The following is a 20241-nucleotide window of genomic DNA, read 5'->3' as shown; positions in this document are numbered from 1 at the left end:
GCGTTTTGTCCGCTACAGGTTTGAACACACCTGGCACCGCCGGGAGAGCCGCTGCCAAAAGCTCCCGGAACGCCCCTTTTTCTTTTTTCTTTTTCTTTTTTTACGCTCAAGCAGCCGCGGCGGCGTTTTGAAGACGCCTCACGCGGGCGACCCCTTCCGGTGGACTGCGGTACTACATGAAAAAAATAAAATAATAATTACACCGTATGAATCCAGTAATGCTCACTGTTATGTATTGTTATTTTAGTCCCTGTTTATATGCGATTATTTATATATATATATATATATATATATATATATATATATATATATATATATATATATATATATATATATATATATATATATATATCGATTAAATATATAATAGAAATATATATATATTATATACATATATATATATACACCGTATGAATCCAGTAATGCTCACTGTTATGTATTGTTATTTTAGTCCCTGTTTATATGCGATTATTTATATATATATATATATATATATATATATATATATATATATATATATATATATATATATATACATATATATATATATATATATATATATATATATATATATATATATAGAGAGAGAGAGAGAGAGAGAGAGAGAGAGAGAGAGAGAGAGAGAGAGAGAGAGAGAGAAATTAAACAAAAACATGGCTTGCATATGAGGTAGAATATGTGTAACAAGTAAGACTAAATACAAATACAGAGCATGTAATCCTAATAATAAGCGTGCAGAACAAATTACACCTCATTAACACACTTAATGTGCACACAGTGAGGCAGGAATCCTTGCAGAGGACAATCATGTCGGTTGAACGTGTGGAGAATACGCGTCTCCACAGCGCCACCTACTGACACACACACACACACACACACACACACACACACACACACACACACGCACACACTTTGTCCGTGCGTGAGATCTAATGAGTGTTACTCAGTCATTATTATTATTTTTAATTATTTCCCTTTGTGGGACTAGTAATGGATTTCGAATAAAAAATAAGGGATTTAAATTAGATTAATATTTATATATAATAGATTTTTTTTTAAATGGATTTAAATTCCATTAATATACATATATACATATATATATATATATATATATATATATATATATATATATATATATATATATATAAAATGTAATTTAAATCCTTAATTTTTATTTGAAATCCATTATTAGTCCCACGAGAGAAAACAGGGCGGAAAAAAATTATATACGTGTGTGTGTGCGTGTGTGTGTGCGTGTGTGTGCGTGTGTGTGTGTAGGTCTGCTGCAGAACATTTTACTTTTTTTTTTTTTTTAATATGTAAAAACTCTCACATGCGTCCACCTTCCAGGTTTTCTGGCCCGAGCGCCACACGCAGACAGAAGAGCTTCTTCCTGTTGGTTTGGGACGAGCGCGCCACCATCAGGCCGAACTGAAGCCGTGTCTTTAAGTGGGATTTAATTGCGCGTTTGTAAATGTCACTTCATCCGAGGAGATTACTGCATGGCTGTTTTTCACAGCATGTTATAAATGATGCACAGTTTGCCTTTTTGCCCCAGAAAAAGAAGAAAAAAAAAACCTTGCACTCTCCGTCCTTCCTCTGATACAGCGTGATGGATTCTGACTATTCGGCCGTGTTGACTCATATGTCATCGCCCTGTAGTCGAAGTTAATTAACTTTCCGAGAGGACGCGGGGAGAAACACATTGTAGTATTTATGAACTGCAGCAGCAGGAGTTGCTGTTCTCCGGCTGCGATGCATTCGAGGTCCGCGTGTAAATACAGAGACGCACGGGCTGAATAATGCATCTCCTTCTGGAGGATGATGAACTACAGATGTATCGGATCCAGAGAGCTTTTACGCACATGCCGACTCAACTGGTGTCCAACGAGTCGGCGAAGGTTTCGTGGGACTTTTTAAGAAATTATGTATTTTGTATTACACCAAAGACTTAAGATGGACCAACAGTGTTTGTTTTTTTTAAAGCTCATACATATTAGTGGGCTTTGTGCGTGCTTGACACGACTAAATCCAGATTAAAGATGGCTTGGCCTTTTTTAAATCGATCCATCTTTGTGCTCCAGAAACCGCGTGTGGCCGGTTAAGACTCTCCCTGGAATTACAGGAGGCCTCCATCAAAGTCCTGCAAGAACTTTTTCTTCCATTTTTCTTTAAGCTCAACACAGAAATCGACTTTTATGAATCGTCCAACAGGAAATGAACCATCTCGATGTTTGCTCAAACGTGACAAAAACTAAATATGTGCTTCAAGAGTGTGAGCACTTCCTGCCTCCAGCTCTCTTTCACGTCATTGTGGACTCAATGTCTTTGGAACTAAAGTTAAAAATATGTCACAGTGAGAACAATCCAGAAGGAAATGATGAAACGATCCTATTTCGACCTTTTTCAGCGTTGAGGAAGACGAGCACAACCCCAGCAGAGTTATCAGAATTCATGTTTAATGTCAGAGTAATGGCTACGTAACCAAAAAAACGGGCTCTTTAGACATGCTTTACAGGACGTACAGGTAAACAAAGTTAAACAAAAATAATAAGACTGAAGACAAAATGCAAAAATGTCAACGATACAACAACAAAAAGGTTTATAAAAAAAAAGCAGCATTGGATATTGCCAGAGCATTTACTGCTTAACTTTGGTATAAAGTCATGAAGGACGTTGGGAAAGATGAAACAATGCTGATGCACGTTGTGTTTTGCTGTGTCGGCAGAAAATATTGAACAGTGAATCGATGCATGCCGCCCCCTCCTCGACAAGTAGCTCCATAAGGATGACTTATCACCGCAGGTCCTGGACTGAGTCGCTCAAAATCGCTCAAAAGGAGGATGAGGAGGAAGAGCAGGAGGAGGGGATGAGATTAGCCAACAGTCAGGGAAAAAAAACATCAAGACACCAAAGATCTGCTTCCATATCCGCACGTACCAGGAGACAAAACGTACATGGAGTCAACTCGGAGCAGCAGTGACACGACGCAACAATAACTCGCGTTACCATCGTGACATTTCGCGACTTTAAGCCGCCACACATTCGCTTCTCAGCATCGCGAGGGAAAAAGGGGCGAATCAGAATGTAGAAGTACCGATTATCAACGTCACGGAAGAGACGACGACAAACGTCGCTCGGCCGGTTTGAAACTTAAAAAAAGGGAACGGTCCTGGAATGAAGCCGACCTCCGTGAAGGTTTGGATGAAACGGTTTTTAGAAAGGTGTCGTCTTTCCCTCCGCGGGCAGCAACCGGTGCACACAAAATACTTGGAGCACCTGTCAATTCAAAAGTAGACAAACTACATCCTCCAAAAAAAAAGAAAAAAGGATCCTAACATTTCGAGGACAGTTTTATATATATGTATATATATATTTAAAAAAAAAACCTGGTGGTGAGCCGGATAAACCAGCAGCTGGAGGGTTCATTTTCTAAACCGACGGCATCTTTGTAGTGCAATAATCAAGAGGATTTGTTTGTTTTGTTGAGGGAAACTCATTGAACTCGATTAAACAAGGCCACGTTCTTTTACATGAGGCGTTTAAATGTTTAAAATCTTCAAAGCAACTTACTTATAGTTGGCTAAAAAAAAAATTCAGTCAGGAGCAAAATAACATCACCTCAAGAAGAGGCGTTTGGTTACCTGAACAAACAGGTAACAAATGCCGCGTCGACGTGAATAAGCTTAAAAACGACTGCAGCTTGTGTCTCAAGCGGACGAGCAGGACGCTAATAGATCACCGGCCTTATGTACATACACACAAAACAATACATTCTCTTTTTTTCACAGTCCCGAGTGAAAACCTAGACTAAAGGAATATCTGCAGAAGGATCAGGAACGTTTTGAGATAAAACTGTGATGACAAATCCTCACAATGTGAAACGGCATGCACACTGCATAATAATGTTTACCACACGCGCCATAATGTCACCTGACGGAGGTTACCGAGAATGCTTGTTAAATGTTCAAAAAAAAAAAAAAGGGCAATCTGATAGACGACCCTTAAAAAACAGCCAGCAAAACCATGATTGTCACGTGTGCAAAAAAAAACAAAAAAACATTACGCTTCCTCCCCAAACTGCTCGTCATTTACGAAGACATGAAATGAAGGAATTAGCAATTGACATAGGACAAAAAACAAGGTCGGATAAAGAGGATATAGGCTACACATATACATATATATGCACATATATATACATATACATATATATATATATATACATATACATATATAGATATATATATATATTCATAATATACACCACATTTTGGTGTCAATGTCTCTGGGATTTGCAGAACGACGTACCACACGGCATCGTCGGCTGTGGGAATGTATCGACAACCACAACCTGCTGGTCAGGGAACTACAATTGTCGCCCGTTTAAACCTCCCTTCCTGGGGAGGGGGGGGGGGGGGAACTGCCGTTTTTGTCATTTCTCGTCATGTAAGCTGCTCCGACGGGTGTCCGTACCGGGAATGATGAGAGAAAACTGCCAGCGGCGGGGACGGAGGAGGACGGAGGAGGACGGAGGAGGACGGAGGAGGAGGACAGAGCTTGTAAAGACTCCACAGCGTCTCGGCGTTCTCTCGCGGCGGCGGCGGCGTCCGACGTGGCTCTTTAAAGCATACATTCATAGCTTTTCTCTAGAAAGAGATTGAAGAAGAGTGGAGGATGTGGATGGAGGAGGAGGAGGAGGGTCGCGGGGAAAGGGGTCCTGCAGAGGCGGAGGTAATTCGAATCACTTGCCCATTTCTCCGGTCCGACACGGCGGCCTCCCCGCAGTGGAGAACGTTTGCATGTCCTCTTGAGTGAAAAGGGGAATGTAAACATACAACAAGAGAGCATCTTTGGCAGAATGTGAGGAGTCTCTTTGGAGGTAGTGGGTGGAGGGGCAGGGTGGTGGTGGTGGTGGTGGTGGTGGTGTGCAGCAAAGGGGAGTCAAGAGGCAGAAGGTGGGGGTGTAGTGCAAGGGCCTATGTGGGAGCCGGATGCTCTTGAGGGTTAGTCCTGGTAGAGGCACTTCTGTGGTCCCGTGTGCATCGGCTGGGAAAACAGTCCGCCTCGGCGTCGCTCCGCCCCTCCGCCCCGGCGGCGGCGGCGGCAGTCAGAGGCGGCGTCCTGTGCACCGTCACTGGGTGCTGCGACGCGCCTGGTTGGGGTCTCGTGGACGGACCTTCCCCTTCTCCCCAGAACGACCGGCTGAGGAAATCTAAGGAAATACAGCAGAAGTGTATTAGACGCCGACGTATTAGTTGCGACTTCTTTACTGATTCAAATTCAGGTAACTTGAAAACCTTTAAGAGTTTAGAGTGTTGGTTTAACACAACAAGCAATTTAAAGCTTTTTTACACTCTTCATGCAGTGAAAATGAGTCATTTCAGCCCTTTCTCCTTTTGACTATTTATAAAGCACACGTACGGAGCTGGTTATTGTCTTACGTTTCCACAGTTGTTTCTCCTCTCCACAGAGAACACAATGTCAGCTGTTTCCTGCAAGTTCTACGATCAACCTGAACAACCTTCATAACAAGCCTGCATGCATCTACACAGATCATATCCGGAAGATCAATATCTCTAACGAATACCATCCTGTGAGTTTCTCCGTTCGATGGGAAATCAGTAAATCAGTAAATCACCGTCCTCAGTGTTTCTACTTTACATTTTTTTTAAAAAGGAAAGCCAGGCGCGAACCTGCCTCAGCTTCTGCGACATTTATAACGGCTACAAGATAGGGAAGAAAATGTTTACGGAGGGTTTTTTTTTATATGTTGATTTCTGTCGCTACATACAGGAGGAGGCTGAAACACGTTATCCCAAAAACACCTCAGCAGGTCGGACATGATAATCGGCACCGAGACAAGAGGGGAGGGGTGTCGTCACCGTGCTCTAACAGGGGAAATGTCTCACCGTTAGAGTAGTGCTCCGGGGGAGTGTGGCCGCTCTGCCTTCTGTCCTGCGGGGCGAGGAAGGAGGAGGAAGAGGAGGAGGAGGAGTCCAGGAGGCCCTCCTGCGCCCGGTCCTCGTGCTGGGCCTGCTCACTGAAGCCGTCCTTCGGGCCCTGCGGGCTCTTGTCCAGCGGCTCGTCCTCGCCCAGGTAGGCGTAGGGGCAGTACTCCCGCGTGCGAGAGTAGATGTTGGCGTTGTCGTAGCAGTCGGAGCAGATGACCAGCGGAGCCGGGCCGCCACCTGGCGAGAGCGAGAGAGAGAGAATGGGCATCTCGTATGAGCGTTACCGTTCCTTCTGCATCCTGAGAGCGCGGCTTCATTTTAAGACTCAGTCAGGGGGATGTTTGCAGACCTCAAGCGCACTTCATCACTTGTTGATTATTCTCTCCATATATTTATTAAATGTCAAACAAATACCATCAAATTCAATGCTTTCATACATTTCTTTTAAAAGCCTTTCTTCAGATCTTCCTTCATACTTTGATTTCTAACTTCACACCGTTGGAGATCTGCATATAAAAAGTCAAATAAAACATAACTGTAATGCTATTACTTTTTTTTTTATTTCCCCTCATCAAATTTATTTTATTTAGCTGTTCAAGATTCTGTTTCGCAAACAAACATTTTTTGTGTATGGAAGGTGAAAAATGAATAAGGTAATTATGGTTATATGTGTTTTCTGTGAGCACATTATGAGAAAATAACATATGCATCTACGCTCGTATCGCTGCAGCTGTTCCCAGCATCCTGACCTGATTATTTGGAGCCGTATGCATTTTTCTCTGATATAATCTCCAATTCCCTGAGTTCAAATGTGATTAAATAAAAAAAAAAGAAATGATATAGTTTCCTATGAAAAAGACCTGCACACTAATAAAACACAGCGCTGCTTGTATGTCGATGACACTGACCTGCGGGGAGTCCAGCTGTTCCCTCGCGGGGCTCTCCGGGGTGGAAGCTGCTCCGGCCGGTGAACAGCGAGCCGACCCTGCAGTGCAGCAAGCCGCTGCCCTCGGTTTCCACCTCGTGTGCCGCGTCTCCATAACACACACCTGGGACACGAAAATAGTCAGTGTCGAATTTCAAAAAGGATCTGGGCACGGGAATGTCAAAAACCTTTTCTTGAATCAAGAAAAAAGAAGATCAAGGAAGCTGCATTTCATTTGAAGAAATGTGTGTTTTTGTCTTGTTCTTCCATGTCAGTTGAAGTGATTTGAGAGAGGCGGTGCTGGATCGTTGTGTGTCGGCGTATAATGATGTGATGTTGACACAACAACCTTTGTTTTCTTGTGATCAAAATGCAAACTCAAAGCAAACCAGCGTACAGTGATGAGAGCAGAGAACACCTTCCTACGTGAAGCTCAAAGATGATTACTATGAGAATTGTGTGTGTTCATGTCGCTCAAGAAAAACACTTATTCTGCCAAGATGGCGCCGTAATGGCTTTTTCATCACGATAAAGAACATTTTTATGGATCTTATGAATTGATTATTCATTTATTCATTCATTATTATGGATCACGAGAAAAATTGTGGAATTCAACAAATCTAAAAGGAGGAATACTCGCCATCTGTGCCTTTATGGACGTATCCATTGGAGAGCGGCGGCATGAGCTGCTGGTGGCTGCCGGCCTCAGAGTTGCTGTAGCCTTCCTGAGGCTCTGACAACGTACCCTGAGAGGACAAGTAGCTGGGGATGTCTGCTGGCAGATTCAACTCATCTGGAACAGACAGACGCGCTATTGAGTTCTGTGAACAGGGTTCATACACATTTTACACGAGCATACATTTCCAACACTTTCCCCATGCTACGAGCGAGACACATTGTCATGACCACTTTCTCTTCGACCTCTGTGTATGCATGAACAAATAAAAAATACAAAAATGAGACTGACATCCCACGCAAATACCAACACAACACTGACGCGAACATTTAAGTATTGTTGAACCAAAGTCAATTTTTCTTAACTGAACCACATAAACTCCATCGTACAGGTAACATACAAGCTCATTTCCATGACCATTAGTTTTTCCAAAACTTCTCCAGGCCTAAAACTGGCTATTTTAATCCTCCTGTCTCATCCTCACAACAAAGATCCGTCCCTCATGGTTGCTAAACCGCCACCATTACTGGATCATTTATTTCATATCACAGACGTTTATGTGTCCAAACTGCTGACCTGTGTTGCTGATACTGTAGTCCTCGCTTTTCCTGCGCATGTGATAGATGACGATGACCCAGACCAGCGAGGTTCCGACCACGCAACACACCACCACGATCACCACGATGCCCACGGTGGTCCAGCCGTCCTGGTCGTATCCCGCGCCGATGTCGCAGTTGGGCGACGGCGAGACGCTCAAGTAGATGTGGCCGCGTTCCGTTCCCAGAGTGTTGGACATGATGCAGGTGTACTTCCCGGCGTCGACGGGACCGGCGTCGACGATGATGAGGAGCTGATTGGCCGCGGCGAAGAAGTGGCGCTCGGTGAGGAGCAGAGGCCCGTCGTCTTTGGTCCAGTTGAGGCGGGGGGCCGGGCTGCCCCCGGCTATACACTGCAGCACGGCGGTCTCGCCACGCGCCACCGTTCTGTCCTCCAGCGGCCGCATGAAGGAGGGAGTTTCTGGAAGAGGATTTGGATTTAGTCAAGACGGTCAAGGACATTCGTAACGTTTGCGAGGTCCAGTTGGTTATTTGGAGAAGTTTGTTAGTGCTAATGTTTAAGCCTTGGGCGTCATTCATTATAAACAAGCAAATAAAAGTCTTAGGAATATAGTTACTATTATCTCTGCCAGGAGGATCATGGGGTTTTTCTATGGGTGTGAGTGACTGAGTGAGTATCTTTGCCCTCTAATGCCGTAAACCTCGTAATGTTTTGGGCGCTCATTTTGCTCAAGGGCTTCTCATTAAGAGCTGTGACGTAATCGTTGTCAGAAACGCCAGATTTAAGTATTCCCCGTGGGACATAATAAGGTTTGTGCTTCTATTGTCGTGAGGTAAAAACTGGAAGAAAAACAAAAATAAGATGTGTAATGGGTGACAGACAACCAGGAGCAGCCAATTTGAGCAGAGTAACTCCGCTGACTTCACCCCGGTCGTAAAAACATCTGTGATATCTGTGGATCAGACGGGTGACTCACCCAGCACGGTGAGAGTAGCGTTTGCAGACAGGCTGCCAGCTGCGTTTTGCGCAGTACAGCTGTACACTCCCATGTCTTCCGTCTTCACGTTAGCGATGAAGAAGATGTCATCGTCTGGCATCACATGCATCCTGCGCTCCCGGGCAGCCGGGAAGTCGGTGCCGCCGTCCTTCTGCCAAGCAATCTGGGGCGATGGATGGCCTTCAGCGGCGCACTCCAGCCTGGCCATGGTCCCAGTTCGGATCGTAAGATCCATGGGAGTCTTAAGAAACGATGGCAGCTCTGAAGAAATAAGACATTATCATTAGACAGCTAGAAAATATAGAGACAATGATGTGCCAGCCGCTTACAGCTTTGGGAAAATTAAAAAAAAAACGCAAGAGAAAATCTCATGAGCCTGATATCAAACATATTCTTTTACCATTCACAGTGAGCTTGGCCCTGTTGGAGTAGTTGGAGCCGAAGTGATTGGAGACCACGCACTGGTAGCGCCCCTCATCAGTGAAGTTGGCGTTGAGGAGGTGCAGCACGGTGGTGTAGATCAGCTCTCCCTCCTGGTACTGGGCGTAGTTTTGCACCTCCGCGTCATACAGCACCTCCCCGTCCTTCCGCCAAGCTGTTGCCATCGGCGAGTCGCTGCTGCTGGACGCGACGCAGCTCAGGGTCACGTTGTTCCCCCGCATCGCCACGTACGTCTCCGGGTGAGTTGTGATCCGAGGCTTCGGGAAATCATCTGTGGCGGGGACACCAGGCGTTTTTATTAGATTGTTATTTAGAAAATCCACATTTCTACAGCAGAACTCGTCAATGAAATGGAAGTTATTAGTTGGAAGAGTACAAGAAGAGCAACACTGTGGTAGGCCTGGGCTTCTATTCTACTACAGCATAGCATCGCGATAGTTGGTGTGGCAATATATTGTATGGATACACGGAAGCCAGGTATTGATCTTTTATGTAATCAATTATGGGACGTTATCGAGCACGTGTGATGATCAGGCTTCTTTGGTGATTTCCACAACAAGTATAAAGCAGAAATAGTGGTTATTTTCATGGTGGATGGCAGAAATGAAAACTATTTGCTCGGAGATAAACCACAGAGATAAGCCCCGCCCCTTTCTCCGGCACATCCAGCTTGAGTGACGCAGATGTGGACTGTAATACAAAAAGTTCAGTTTGTCAGGTGCAACATTTAGGAAGGTGTTGGTCAGTTTGTCCCATTTTGTTGCAATAAAAATGATTGAAGTGAGATGAACAGACTGAAAACTTTATCTTATTCGATGAAATATGTTGACAGTTTTAAAAGTTTAAAAAAAAATTGCAATATATCACAATACTTAATGTATCGCGATAATATCGTACCGGGACTGAAGTATCGTGATAATATCGTATCGCGGGACCTCTGGTGATTCCAACACCGAGCTTGTATTGGGACCAAGCAAAAATAATGTTAACAATCTACGACACAACCATCCCAAAATTCCCCTTCCTGACTTACATCAACAAATATTCTCCAGTGCCTATACTGGATCGGACTGGAACAGTGTAAAGAAAACACAGAGACACAGAAACACAGAGACATAGAGACATAGAGACAGAGACTGACCACAAACAAACTCTTCCGGGCTGATGGACAGGACATTGTGGCCGAGTAGGCTGGCGGGATGAGCACAGACAGCGGACACAGACGGCTGGAACTGGCTGACAGTCAGCCAGGGCCCGAGCCACTGCATGTGACAGTCACACAGCAGGCTGCTCGTGTTCAGGACGCTGAGAACACAAAGGTAATGGAGGGGAAGCGTGAGATGAGTCATTGTGAAATTAGTTGGAATCTGGTGGACAGATGAAAAAAAAAGGATGCGATGAACCCAACCGAACAAATGAATATGAATTTATGGATTTACAGGATGAGTTTAGGAACATTTCAGAATGGGATTTACCCTTTTTAGAGATGCAAAACCTGAAGTTACTACGTTGAAATGATGGTTCAAGTAACCTAAATAATATAAAGAGTCAGTCATCTACAGTGAGAACATATTAAGTGCTGCTTGAGTAACTGAGTGACCAAGAGTTACTGTGTATTTATTATACTAAGTATCAAGAAAACAGAGCTCAGGTGCCTTGTAACACGACAAGATTTTGTTAAAAAGAATAGCCCTGTTCCTCTAAACCCAGAGGAACGCATTGCCGAACTAAAAGCCTTAACACACCGGGGGACGGACGGATATTTTGCACGAAAACTATTCATACCACACTTTCAATAAAAGGTTTGAGTAGATTCACCCAAGCAGACGACCAACTACCAGGATCTTTTGGCCTGAAGCGGCGTCTGGCAGTCTGCCTGAGGTGACTTGTAGTATTGCCAAAGCTAAACTATTTCATTGAGTTTCCTTGTAGTGAAATGCTCAGAGCGAATTCGAGTTCCCTTCCGCTAAACAGTGTATATGTGTACGGCTTTTATTTTGAAAGGTAAGAACAGTAGGAGTGATCCGGTATGCGCTGCTTTGTTTAGGTTGAAAGGATTAATAAAGTTTTCCTGATCATTACAGGTCTTGATTGGTTGATTTACGACAATCTTTGTGACAATATTAGTGACAAAAATCTGTATAAAAAACATAAATTGACATTTCAATTGTGCACGAAAACCACACCCTCAGTGTGTCAAGGCTTTACTGCAGTTTTGTGCAAACACATAACCAACACAATCCCACTAGACAACAACAAATACAATACAGACAACAAGCGATGAAACACAGCCATTTAAAACCGTTGCCAATTCTCAAATTCATTAGATAGAAGAGGGTCATTTAATGATCTCAACAGCATGACCACTATCATACACCAGGGTTCTCCGTTTCTAACCAGTCAGCAAGAGACAAAAAAAACAACCAACGCGAAGCAAGTTACAGGCGTGAAAACAACCATTTAATTATCTTAATAAAGACAGGATAATGGCTTAACTGTTAACCTCGCCTCTACAACCATGTTCCATTACCCGTGAGCCTCAAATACATCTTTATTAAAAGGGTGTAACTATTATGTGCCAGTAGCTCAGTGATCAGGCAAAGACACTTTATCCACCAGGCGGGAAAATAGTGTTATTTTCTATTAAAGCAGCAGACTGAATGAATAACAGGATATAACGTCTGTCATGGTACATAGTCAGAGTTTAACAGCTGCTGGGGCATTTCGTTAGCCTCTGCTTGAGAGGCGACCTTAAGCTTGAAAGCTCAAAAAAGGCCACATTAACATTTCCACTGTCTTCTCTCACGGGGAGGAGAGACAGTCGTCCTAATGAAGCTGCTGCTTGCTACTCAGCAACGCAATCAAAAATCTCTGCTTGACCAACTGCGGCAACAACTACACAACAATTTGATGAGACGACGATCCAATGACTCAGCGCATAACACACATTTAAAAAAGAAATATTCACCAAAAACAAAACGGGGTGAAAAGTAAAAGTAAAGTTGGATCTCATCCGGTCATTACTAAAGCTGCAGTCAGCCAACAACTTGCCACACTTCATCTTCTTCATCCAGCTACGTAATGGCAATTTAAATTCTAATCATGTCCTTAATCATTATAATTCCTTTTTAATGAAAGCCACATTGTTACACGAGTCGAAGAAACAATAACACAAGGGGGAAAGCCGGCTTCCGAACGCGGTTTATGAGCGCTGTAAGATTCCTTCAGCGTGTACTCACAACACTTTGAGCTTCATATGGGACAACGCCTCGGGGTGTATCGACATGATGCCGTTCTTGCTGAGGTCCCTGCAGAGTGGACAGAAATATAGATTAGACACACCTATGATGTCATTTGGCATCCTATTTCCCAAGCATAACAACAACAACAACAACAAGCCTGCCGTCTTTAATCATTCAGTAATAACAAGAAATCCTTCTGAGACAAGAGTGTAACTGTGTGGGGAACTCGCGGTGAGCAGCGGCTTTACTCACAGGTGCTCCAGCTCCTCCAGGCCATCAAACGCTTTCTTTGTGATTGATTTGATTTTGTTCCGCTGTATGATTCTGTAAAATAGAAATATTTCATATCAGTAAAAATAAAGAAAATGTAGACATTTCACCAGCCTATCAATGCCAGTTTTAATAACCAAGAGAAATACCTTCTGATTAAAGCATTAGTTTATCAAAAAGTCTTTCTCACTGCAACTGAATTAAAGATGCACCTGCTTATATTTGTCAAAGACTACAAGATATTTTACAAAAGCATATCATATATTAAATAGAAAATCCATCAGCATTCCCATCTGTGTATGTGTGTGTACAATGCGAGTGTCCTCACAGTGTGTTTAGCCTCTTCATGCCATCAAACAAACCAACGGAGTCCTCAATGGCCCAGGAGATTTCATTATTGCGGATATCTCTGGGGGGAAAAAAGAAAAAAAAAAAGACATTTTAAGATATGAAACACTCTGAAAGAAACAACACATCGATGTAAAGAGATCCACAGTGTCTGCGCTGTGGCTGTCGGTGCCAGTGACTCTCACATAAGAGGCTAACAATCTGAGACACCGTACTTCCACAGCGCGTTACAGTTCGCTGCCCCTGCGGTTTTCGACGAGGAGAAATTAATTGGCTCTGTTTAGCAGTGGGACAGTTCACTGGAAACACAGAAGAGCACTGTGTCCATCAGATGGTTACAGGCTCTTTTGTTTCTCTTTTCTCATGCTTGGCCACCTCTGAAAAGAACCTCGGCGCTCTCCAATTCCCCGTCTCACATGAAAAGCTCCGAGGATGGTCGAACTCCCGAATATAACCCTGTTATCGTTGCAGCTCGGTGGCTCACGCGGAAGTGTGCGCGGCGTACAACGACTTCACGACTTCCTCTCTCCGAACAACATGTCTTGACCTCGCAGGTAAATGTGTGGGGAAGGAGACACACTTACTCAATTATGTTGATATTCTGAGCTAGAAAAGCAGTTTCAAAGCTGCTGTGGTGTTAATGTAGCTCAGAATAGACGCGTCAGTTTTGGTTTGTTTAGCTTTCGATAGCAGACACCCGTTAACCGCTAAGGACCCGGAGAAATAAAAAGAATTATGTGAAATAAAGTATTTCATCGTAAAAGTGCTTTCCTTTTACTCTGGCAATCCATTGTCTCAACGAGCATTGGCGCGTGTCGAAGCACTAAATCTGTCCATTTTCGATTTCTGAAATAAATCTTGCCATTTATCTATTTTTTTCTGTTGACTTGGCTGAAGTTTATTGCCGCATTTCCATCTTGTCCCAAGTGCTCATATCGATCGGCCACCAAACGTATTCAGCCGACATTGTTCTAAATAGTTTGATCGGTGGTCTCTATGAGAGGCCAATCGGATGAGGCATCAATTCTGAATTTAAAGGTTTACGAGACTCGTTAGTCTGCTCTTTTCTTGCTCTTTAAATTCGCTCCGGGATCGACACGGCACGCTTCCACATTGTGAATGCTAACAAGGTGAAGCAGCAGACTTATAACGCTGCGGAACCACGTAATGTATTTTCATGGCCCTGATATTAATGTAGCAGGACGTTATTGTAAAAGTTCAACTCCCATTAACTTAATAAAGTGGTGCAGTGCACAATATCGAATGAAAGAACATCACCGGAGCTGCTGCGTTATTGCTCGATACGCTCCGTAAACTCTGAAGCGTTGAGCGTCGTATACGCCGATATTATTTTAAGCCTGCGTGATGAAATATTAAAAAACAAACAAACTGAAATCCCAGACCAGGAGGAGTCTTGCTCTAGCCACACAAACAAAAAGATTGTATCAACCTTTATCTCTTAGCCTCCTGGCTCAGTGTGGAGACCAGTTTACTCTCTCCCACGCACAATATTACAACAACCTTCTATACAATACATGGCTCTCATGGACGCTGCACTGAGAGTGCATTGCCTCTCAAATATTCCATTTCGATGTGTTTGCGCTGGGTAATAAAGCTCCCTTCTCCTGTGACTGAGCAGAACTCTCCAGTATACTTTTTAGGTTTCAACTCTTTTGATATGAAAATGATGGCCACGGAGAGGACACAAACCATGAGAAGTAGATTCTGTGGAAATAACACACAGATCTAAGACTAAACATAAGACTAATGACCAACAGGATATGACCGCAACAAAGACAATATTAGAGGACGCAGACAATTTCTACTGCTACTTAGGGTTACTTGTGAAATGTATTAAAGATGGGGCGAGAACTACACATGAAGAGTGAAACAAATCCAGACCTACTGTAGTGAGCAGCCTTCATGGGAATGCACAGAGCCAAGAACATGTCAGGAGGGTTAAATTGCGTATACTGCGCAATATTACACCGGTTAGAGCCTCTAGGTCACACATATTTTGGATGGATTTAGCTGAGTAGCACTTACAGGGTGCGCAGACTTGCCAGGCCACTGAACACTCCCTCTCCCAAGTGGCTGATGGAGTTTTCTCCGAGGTTCAGGGTCTCCAGGAGACCCAATCCTACGAAAGCCGTCTCCTCCAGTCTCGTCAGATGATTGAAGGACAAGTCTCTGCACAAAAACAAACAGACAAGAGCAATATTACGTATTTAACACCATTCTTGTGCTGCACATACGAGAATAATACTCCAAAATTAGGCATTTTCACATAATTGTGAAAAGGAAAATAAGGATACAGTACATTCACCAGAGGCAAGACAACACTGAATGAGCCCCAGACACAAACAGTACTGCAGCAAGATAACAGTAAGTCCTCTGAGCACAGCGAATGCATTTCAGAGCCCGGGGCTGTGAAAGAAAGTGGGGACTCTTCGCTGCGTGGGGATTCAAGCTATGAAGCAAACACACTCACAGTTCCTCCAGCTTTTGGCAGAACTCCCAGGCGTCTGGTCGGATGACGCCGACAGCATTCTGGCTGACCCGCAAGACGCGCAGCATGCGCAGTCCATACAGCCAGCCTTTGTTGACCTCCGTTAGGTTGTTGTGCTCCAGCTCTCTGAGGCACAGATGGAAGAAACAAATTGGCATAAACAAAAAACAACTGTAATTGCATGAATTGTTTTGACAGCTGCAAAAAAAAATACTGAATAAGTTGTGAGGTTTCCTCCTACTTTTGTGTTTTCCCAACCAACATTTGTGCATTTATAGTAATCTCTGTAGGTTTTGTTTTTTACAATGTTCGACAATTTCTTAACCAACTGTTCAATGTGACTATAAAGAATCTACAACACCGTACTTACAGTTCTTCAATGTTGTTAAGTCCAAAAAAGGCTCCATCCATGAGCTTAGTGATGCCGTTCCTCTGCATCTTCAGTGACCTCAGTGATTCCATCCCTTTGAATGTGAGACTGTCCACGATCTTGATCTTGTTACGCTTCATTTCACTGCAATCAGAGTGAAGACCAGCTTCCTTCAACGAAGTACATTTACAACCAAAGAAACCAGAGACATTGGATTCACACCAAATTCATTCGGCTTTAATCCAAAGACTTGTCTGGCAAATATCGACTGTTAAATTCTTGACAAATTAATTTGAGTTTTGCAACAAAACACATCATTTGATACTTACAGGAACTGAAGCTGTGGAAGTTTGAAGACTTTGGATGGCAGCACAACTAATCTGTTCCTGTTCAGCTTCAGCACCAGCAGGGAGCTGGAGATGTTTTCAAAGCAGCCAGGCTCGAGGATGCTGATCTTGTTATTACTCAAATTCCTTTGAAATAAAAGAGCAGAAACATTAGAGCCAAAATCAAGAAGGAGAAGACTGTTTGGTGAGTAAGCATCTTATCGTATGTGGACGTTTACATAACACCGATGTAACTACAGAGCAAAGTCAAACGTATCAAAACACGGTGACTTTTGTGCTCAGCAAAAATGCTGTCATCTTACTTTTGCATTAAGTACGGAGCCCATTCTCCCTTTTTTTTATTACTATTATTCACTCTATGGTAGTAGACTGGTGTACTGGTATGACAAGTGTCCAACAACATTAGATAAGATTCTGTATGTTTTCTGTTATTAAAATACAATACATGTGCAGAAATGTGTAGCGTCAGTCTGTTCCTAAAGTTAATGTATTCCTGATGGAAAAAAAAGTTAAATGAAGATGATTACTTACAGATATTTCAACTGCATGGAGGGGAAAGACCCGACTTTGAGCTCTGAGATTGAGTTGGATGAGAGGTCCAGTGTCTCCAAGGAAAGGTATGGCTGCAGCTGATGCATCAAAAGTTCTGAGATCCGATTGTGGACTCTGAATCATATGAAAAAATATAACAGGTATTAGTTTTAAACTTTTTTTTTTCTTCCCACACCTGGCCTTTGGGTATAGGCAGATACAGAAAACCGATCCGATATCAGTGTAATTAATAAGCGGTTTGCTTCACTGTTGTTAGAACCGAGTGGGACCACTCTTAAGTGTAAGACAACATAGACTTGGCCATCGCTTTCCTTCTTTGTCAAACAAAATGTCGAGAGACAGTTAATCTTAGACACTTAATAGTAGTGGAACTTGTTGGAGGAGCAAGTGTGAAATTCCTCCAAACAGCTGACATGTTGTTATCTCTCTCAGCTATGCGTTCTACTGGCGTGCTGCTAAAGCGTGACGCGGAACGCACACGTGTAATCACACGTAAACATAGAACTGAATAGAATAGAGCGGCTCCACTGCCACAAGTACTCACTATCAGTATGAATCAGTGCCTCCTTTCTGAGTGCTACTTTATGTCTATACTACACAAATCATATAAACATGAGGAAAGACTCATATCTGTTGCCGAGTTACAAAAGACAATACCTAATGGTACCTTACCAATGTTTTGGCTTTAGTGTATTTGTATACAAAGCATAACAAGGCATCAAAAGATTAAACCCTTCCAATTCTTCCTAAAGGGTCTAAAACACACAACAAATTAGATGTCTGTGTTTATCTTGGCAAATAAAAGTTGAACCGTCTTTTTTTTTTTTGAGAAGAGAAGAGAACGTAAAGAAAAAAAGACATAAAAGGAGGCATGTCTTTATATAAAGAAACTCGATGCTGCTTTATGTGTTTGTGTGAGTTGTGACAGGAGAGGCTAGAAAACTTGACAGGTATTTTATACTCACAGTGAAAGCGAGGTGATATTTGACGACACATCTCCAAGGAAGGGGACAACGGTCAGTTCATTGTGATTCATGGTGCTGAAAAGAAATTCCACGTAACATTAGTGTCACATTAAAAAGACTGAAGCTGGAAGAAAAAAAATCTGCTGCAGAATAATTGAAAAGCGCACATTAAATAAAGAAGATTAAAATCCTTTCAGCGTCGGGCAGATCATAGATTATACAACACATTCCCAGACGATGAAGACACTGAACATCGTTTGATATTTATGTTCAGTTGTCAGATTATTAACGACACCGAGCTGAAACTACAAACTTCTATGCAACAGCCTAGCAACAAATGTTACTAGTATGATGGTAATAATATTCTGTTTTTGTTGAAACAGTTTAAGAAAAGGTTGTGATACTGTTACTCTTGAATTGTATTACATAAAGAGAGGTTTTGCACTATAATACAAAAAAGGAGACTAAATATCAGAAAGAATGCAATAGAAATCAACAGCACCACAAGACACTACCTCCAAAGTGGCTTGAAATAAAAGTCAGCACCTCAATGGGTAATTGCATTGGTTTTAACTAGTTAGGTGTACCTAATAAACTGGCAACTGAAGACAAAGTTCGATGGTGTGTATATACTGTAGTTCAGTCAGTTTATTAAAGGACTGGAAAAAATAATTAGCATGTTATAGACATCATTATAAATGCCTTAGTGATGCCATTATCATCAAAATAAGAAAAAAACAACTGTTCGGTAATTAACTTAACATTATGAATTAAGATGACTTGGTACGTTATGATGCATTGAGCAACAAATCTGAGCAGTGGAGTCAGTGAATCCCACACACTTGCGTCTCACACATTTGTGCACTTACACTTGGGTTATCCCGTCCGGTGGGTCCACGGGAGCCGTCGACAGCCTTTTCCTGTTGCAGTCCAGGACCCGGACCTCATTTTGTCCATTTGAGCATGAGCACGGAGCAGGACAAGACCCCACAGCCCGGGCACTCAAACTCAGCAGCATGAAAACAAGGGCCGAAGGAACGGGCCAACCCTCCGCCATTTTAAACGTCTTCCCCACCGGGGGCTACGTAACGTTAGCTACGTTGCTAACTCGCTAAACTGGCACGTTAACTGCTAAAAAAACACACACAAAAACACCATCAAATCGATTCCCGTAATTCGATATCAGTCACACGGACACATACGTCAGGTTTGTAGTGCCTCGACTGGAGCCGGACCCGTAAAATACACGTTTTTCCCAAGTTGCGCGAGGCATCCCAGCAGAAACGTCTCCCCCTTCTTCCCTGTGAATTTCTTCCGCTCCAAATCTGGACCGCGGACACTGTCCCGGATCGACGCTACGCTTAATACTGAGCACACGACATCGGCAAAACTCCGCGTTTTATTATACCGAGTCGTGTAAAACGGTGTCTTTGCTCAAAGACACCGGTTGTTTGCTCCGAGTTGAACTATTATTTTATCCGTCTTTCTGTCCCACAAGAACAACAAAGCGCATTGAGTTGGTGGCATTGGATATCCTTGATCCCGCCCCCTTTTCCCCCAGCATGTGAACAGTTATTCTATTGGTCCGTACGCAAACCTGCCAAACTGTTGCAGCAATTTGATTGGATATCCGTTCGATATGTTTTCATGGTAACCTTTTAGTTTTCAGAATTGCCCGGAAGTGCATTAGCGTTTCACATCCTTGTGGTTATCGGTGGTCATTGCCGCTTTATTTTATGCCTTTTGAGATTTCAAGACTTAAAAGTTAATTTCATATTATGGAGGAAAAAACACATTGAAAATGTATGTGTTATATAAATACTAATACATGTTATTTGTACAGCGCTTTAAAAGGTGCTCAAGGCACTTTACATGGTAAAGACAAACAATAGAAGCAGCAATAAAACAAGAAAGATATCAATAGTGAAAAACACAATTAAAAAAACTAGTATCGCAGGTTAAAAGCAGACTTAAATAAATGGGTATTAAGGGCTCTTTTGAAAGTGATGGAGAATGTCAGCGGTGCAGGAGGAGAGAGGGCAGCGATGGAGAAGGCCCCGTCCCCCCAGGTGGATGCTTGGACAGAGTAG

General features: G+C 42.9%; 1 protein-coding gene across 1 annotated transcript; it reads right to left on the bottom strand.

Moving 5' to 3' along the window:
* Positions 1-2437: 2437 nt before the first annotated feature.
* lrig2 (leucine-rich repeats and immunoglobulin-like domains 2) lies at positions 2438-19684 on the bottom strand. Its single transcript, XM_068594130.1, has 18 exons — positions 19021-19684; positions 18152-18226; positions 17166-17300; positions 16617-16760; positions 16288-16431; positions 15900-16043; positions 15455-15598; positions 13389-13469; positions 13043-13114; positions 12788-12856; positions 10690-10853; positions 9508-9819; positions 9087-9368; positions 8129-8569; positions 7517-7669; positions 6860-7000; positions 5910-6188; positions 2438-5212 (listed from the first exon to the last, which is right to left on the bottom strand). The coding sequence occupies exons 1-18, from the start codon at positions 19206-19208 to the stop codon at positions 4977-4979; spliced, it is 3204 nt and encodes a 1067-aa protein (XP_068450231.1). The 5' UTR covers positions 19209-19684; the 3' UTR covers positions 2438-4976.
* Between the last annotated feature and the right edge of the window lie 557 nt (positions 19685-20241).

Source organism: Clinocottus analis, unplaced genomic scaffold (assembly GCF_023055335.1).
Source record: "Clinocottus analis isolate CAN_PGR_092001 unplaced genomic scaffold, fCliAna1.0.p SCAF_3, whole genome shotgun sequence".
Lineage (NCBI taxonomy): Eukaryota > Metazoa > Chordata > Actinopteri > Perciformes > Cottidae > Clinocottus > Clinocottus analis.
Note: the sequence above shows the minus strand (reverse complement) of the source record. Positions and strands in the feature narration are given on the sequence as shown.